A 5,262-nucleotide genomic window follows, 5' to 3' on the forward strand; every position below is an offset into this window, starting at 1 on the left:
GGGAGGGAAAGTTTTCCCGAAGCCGAGGGTCCTGCGGGCGGCAGCGGTTCCCCGTGCTGGCTGCGGGAACAGCCCCGGGCTGCGGGGCCTCTGGCGAGTTACGTGTTAGTCAGGTGAGGGTTTATTTCTGATCGCTGCAAATGTCTGTGAAAATATGCGGTGGAGTTCTCCTGTAGCGCGGGGGGAAATGAAAAGTATTTTTTTTGGAGAACCTCCGGCAAACCGCATGTCATTTGTCATATCTGATTTATTACCCACAGGATCGCATTACAGGGGAATTTCAAATCCTGTAACAACATCCAAGATCACATACTTTAAAAGGAAATATGTGGAAGAAGAGGATTTTCATCCACCGCTCGGCAGCTGTACACATAAAGTATGTTTTCTAATAGTCATTATTTTTACTCCGAGTTTCAGACGCTTAGTAACACTCGATCGACCCATTTCCAGAAGGCTGAAATACTCTGCTGAAATTAGGAGAACGATCCAGCTGTTTGCTCAGAAACAAATAGTTGTCACTTGTTCGCATTTATTGTTTTATTGTCATCGAATTGCTTAAGAAGCAAAGGCATTTCTTCATTTATAACAACTGTAAATGGCCATGCTGAGAATAACTTCTTTTTCCGGATTATTTTGTTCTTAGTTTATATCATGCTTACAGAAACAGCTCCATAACAGCGTTTGAACAGCAGAAACAAAGAACATAAATAAAAAGGGCCCATGATTCCCCACTCAGTCACAACTTTTTCCGGGGGAGAAAATAGTAATAGGTTCCTTGTACCCCAAATGGGTTACAGATCCTTTAGAAAAACAGAATGACTTGTACAATCTCCGTCAGTATTTAATCCTGTTTATTAAAAAGCTGATAACTCCAAAAGAACAGATTAGTAAATGAAAGAATATTTTTTTTTAATGAAAGCTGTCAGGGGAGGGATTAGCGCAAACATTTCCCAGGCCAGTGAATACATAAATTGAAATCTAACTTTTTTTTTTATGAGAGATTTTATGCTCTCCTTCATTAAGGGCTAGTCCTGTAAGGAACCGAACACCTGAAGTGATGTGCTTAAGGATAGCTGATGCCTTGAGACACCATCCTTACCTCGCTGGATCGCACCTGGCCCATGGCAGTCCAGCGCTACCCACGTACTATGGGCGATAGAGAGGACGCCATATAATCTGATTAAAGCACAGCTTATGGGAGGCAGGAGTCCCACAGGAGCCCCAGAGACAGAAAGATAAAACAGATCGAGATGCGGAACGAGTTTATACGTTGTCTTTACCTGCATTGCAGAGGCAACCTTCTGAGACGCGAGGAGAACCGAGCGCCTCGTGCCTACCACGGGCACTGGCTGGGGAGGTCTGCCCAGGGGGATCCTGTTTCCCTGGAGGGATTTCCGCAGAGGAGCAGCGAGCAGTAACGCCGAGCTCGCTTCCCGAGGACCTTAGAGTAGCCGAAGGAATTTTCAGCTACAAACAGTGTTGGCTGGAAATAAGTACCTGACCGGGAAGGTGAAAAACTGCCCCGCCGTTAATTCCAGAAGGTGTTTGCTGCCAAAGCCATGAATAAATAGCAGCGAGGGTGTTGAAAAATGTGCTCTGGTTAGCGAGCTTGTCTCCCACGTGTCACATCACTCTGATTTCAGCCCGTTTTTTTCTTGGCTAGATTGTTGGATTTTTCTATGGGTGACTGTTTTCCTCGCAAAGAGGAGGACTAGTTACTGATCCCTTTTTAACGGCATAAAAACCAGTTGTAGAGGTATTGGTGAGACAGACCTGTCCCGGACATGGTGCTGTTGTAGAGGCGTATCACGTCAGAAACCCCGGGTCACCGGTTTCTTCTGTTCAGCACAAATGTGTTTTCTACTTTGCAACGCTGAGCTCTGGGGAAGGGAGGATGCCCACCAGATTTCTTTGAATTGCTTATCCCCGCTGCCCAGTAAAGAAGGAGTTACGTTCCGAGATTCCTTGTCCCATAGAGGGTACGAGGGCAGGGCCCAGCGCCCCTCTCCAGGGCGGCTGGCAGACATCTGTAGCAGAAAGCCTTTGACAGCTTGTTCCTACTGGTGGCCCCCCAGGACTTACCTCCAGGAGGATCGCGGTTCAAGGCTTGCGGGTTTGCTCCAGGCTTTCATGGCTTCACCGACTGTTGCTGCAGCAGCTATAAAGGACGCAAATTAACCTATAGGCTTAATATAATTTAAAATGGGTCATTTATTATAGAAAATTACTCTCTCTAACAAAGAAGAGCTTCAGCTGTGAACTCACATGAAAACACAGCCAATTTTTGTTTTTACGAGGCACTGTGCTTCTTCTAAGCCTTGCAGACATGACCAGGCTGTGGAAAGAGCTAGGGGCTGAGGAGAGCTGAATGGATGTGAAAAGCAGCTGTGCTTTAAGCTCTTTCAGTCCTCATAGCTACGACTTCCACTCTGCAAAAATGCTGTAACCATGTGGGAAAGGGAAGAATGATCAAGCCACAGATGGGGGGATTTAGAGCAGTCTCTCTTTGTGCTGTGCTGCTCTCCTCCTACGCAAACCAAATTCTTACTAAAAATGAAAATTAGTTAATAGTGCTTACGGTAGCATGCGTTGCCCCCTCTCTTATTTTGATTCCCAGGGTAGCGATTACAGCGCAGAATCCGGGGCCTCCCGGGGGCAGTAGCCTGCTCATGCTGCCGGTGCTGAGAAAGGGAGTCCTGGAAGGACCATGGAAGGGAGAACAAATCTGTGGGCGTCGAGCCAGGATTTCTGCAAATCCCTATCCTCTCTTCGTTTCCTGACCTTGTCCCTGCCTATCTGCGTTCCCACCGGTCCTGTAGAGCGCAGGGTGTGGTATGCAGGCCAACAGCTGCTCTCCAGATGCCGTGCTGCTTTGAGATGGGTTTCTCCCTGCCTCCCTCCCTGCATGCACTTTTGTACACGAGAGCGGTAGAAGGGAGCTTGGCAAATGGAGACCTCCTCGCTGGAGGGCCTCTTCCACTGGCAGTGGATGAAATGCTCCGACACTTGTCGCGTGAGGTGATGGCTGCTGGCTGCGTCTTGCAAACCTTGAGGCTGCAGGAGGGGACCTTCGCTTGGCTTCAGAGCTTTGCAGAAGCCCCACAGGGGATGATGGAATTGGGTCCATTTACATCAGAAAGCCCCCAGCCATCACTGGAGCAAAACTGCACAACGATTTTATGTTCTAACCCCAAATGCAAATAAAGAGCCAGGTGTGTGCATCTGGATTTCGCTCTCCCATCCTGGATTCGTGCACTGCGGTTGCCTTTGTGGTGTAACGCTCAGCTACTTACCTCCTAAACCTGGGTGAACGCTGTGGCCAAGAAAAAGCAGGTCCCCAGCTACATGGGTGTGCAAAATGAAAAGCCAGTTTTAGGCGCCTCAGAAAGAGAATGAGAAAAGTAGTGACACAGGGGGAATACTTTGCTGCATTTTCTTTCTCCTTGCCTGGAACAAAACCGGTTGCCTTCCGTTCCATGTCTTCTGTCTTTTGCATTTTCAGACAATCTCCGTGTTTGAGGAGCGGGCCCATATTCTTTACATGTCTTTGGAAAAGCTGAAATTCATTGATGATCCTGAAGTCTACCTGCGGAGATCTGTCCTCATCAACAATCTAATGAAGAGAATCCACGGAGAAATCATCATGCAGAACAACTGGTGCTTCTCCGCCTGCTCCTTCAGTGGCACCTCGCCACAAGAGTGGTTTGTGCCTCAGGACTGTCCGTACAGAAAACGCCTTCGGATGGCAAAGGAGGAGTACGAGAAGCTCCACACGTGCTGCTTCTATCAAGAGTGTGGCAGTCACTATTTAAATCTACCCTACTCTGTTAATGCTAGTACAGAAAATACTTCCTCCTCTTCCTCCTCCTCCTCCTCCTCCTCCTCCCCCTCCTCCCCCCCCATTTCTTTGCCAAGCTGTTCCCAGCAGGTGGATTATGACATTGGCAGTGCCTCTTCCTACGGGAGTGATGACCAGATACCTGCTAATGAAATATTCGTCACTAATGCCAGGTCTCACAGTAATCAGGAAAAGGCAAAATTTAATGACGAGAAAGGAGGTAATGAACCCGAGCGAGAGAGCGTCGCCCTAAACTGTGAACCTGTAAGAGGCACCCATGCTCTCGAATGCAAAGGCAAATTTTATGACTATTTTGAGACTGGATGTAATGACAAGAGCAACGTAAGTGAATCCTGGAAAAAATCCTTAAGGAAAAAGGAATCTTTACCAAGTAATAAAATGTGCTGCAGCAAAGGAAGTAAAATATGAGGCATCTTTCTTGCTCTGTTGAAGCATGCGCAGCATGTTCGTTTGTCTATCAAATTTTTATTTTGAATGGATTTTTTATAGTTTTCTACAAATGATACAATCGTGCCACAAACATTACATGTAGTTTTAAATGACTGGAGAGCAGATTGCATAAAGCGTCTCTACGATCTGCATCAGCGGGCTATTTATAAATATGGAGACTTCATAAAGAACGCAGTTGCGTTACTGCTTAGCGCTGTAGTCTGTGCAGCTATGGTTTAGCTTTTGTTACTGAAAATACCAATCAGCCAGATGGGGAAAACATACCGTTTTATATATCCCCGCCCCCAAGAAGTCTGCCATTAATTAAGAAGAACCTCCACTATGTTTACCAAGGAATTAGAAGTCTGGTAAACAAATTGATGCTACCAGCAAGGGTGATGTGTTCCTTGTAACTCAGTATTTGTTCTGACAAAGGACTGTCTTCACGGACTGGGAATAAACCATCCTTACATACTCGTGAATTCCTGGATTCAGCGTCTTGTTCAAGTGACAAAATAGGACATAGCATAAAGAAATAACCTGTTTATGGGATCTTAATCAGAAACACAACATGCAGCTCAAGTACTTGCACGTTTTCACTTCGGCTGTAATAACTAATGAGGCTTGTTGTTATACAGGGCAGGTTTTTTTTTGGTGCCTTACTTTTTGTCTTAATTTTTGCCAGCGTGAAAATTAAGTATAAATCAGTGATACAGCAGGGATTTAACCTAAACAGAGGAAAAAAAAAAAAAACCCACAGGGTGGATCAATATTATTAGAAACCTTTAACCTTTGAAGTACTGAGTTCAACTTCCTATTCAAACATCTCCGTTCTTCCTTTTTGATGCTCAATTGCTTTTTGATTTGCCATCCTTAGGAAGGGATTTAAGAAACAATAGAGAGATGTCTCTTGTAAACAAGCATTCGATGCTTGAGTGTTTCTATGGCAACTGTCTGTTGCTGGGGCTCTTTTT

General features: G+C 45.8%; 1 protein-coding gene across 1 annotated transcript; it reads left to right on the forward strand.

Annotated features, from left to right (window-relative positions):
• The first annotated feature begins 187 nt into the window (after positions 1-187).
• Positions 188-4,759, forward strand: SERTAD4 (SERTA domain containing 4). The gene is made up of 2 exons (XM_009330172.1): positions 188-376; positions 3,503-4,759. Exons 1-2 carry the CDS (start codon positions 188-190, stop codon positions 4,265-4,267), a joined length of 954 nt encoding a protein of 317 aa, XP_009328447.1. The 3' UTR covers positions 4,268-4,759.
• The last annotated feature ends 503 nt before the right edge of the window (positions 4,760-5,262 follow it).

This window comes from Pygoscelis adeliae, unplaced genomic scaffold, assembly GCF_000699105.1.
Source record: "Pygoscelis adeliae isolate BGI_AS28 unplaced genomic scaffold, ASM69910v1 Scaffold308, whole genome shotgun sequence".
NCBI classification, from domain to species: domain Eukaryota; kingdom Metazoa; phylum Chordata; class Aves; order Sphenisciformes; family Spheniscidae; genus Pygoscelis; species Pygoscelis adeliae.

Excerpts from the sequence above, each read along its gene's own strand:
- SERTAD4 (XM_009330172.1), top strand. The coding sequence starts at position 188 with ATGAAAAGTATTTTTTTTGGAGAACCTCCGGCAAACCGCATGTCATTT. Across the intron at positions 377-3,502 it reads TCGGCAGCTGTACACATAAA|ACAATCTCCGTGTTTGAGGA; the intron begins GTATGTTTTCTA and ends TTGCATTTTCAG.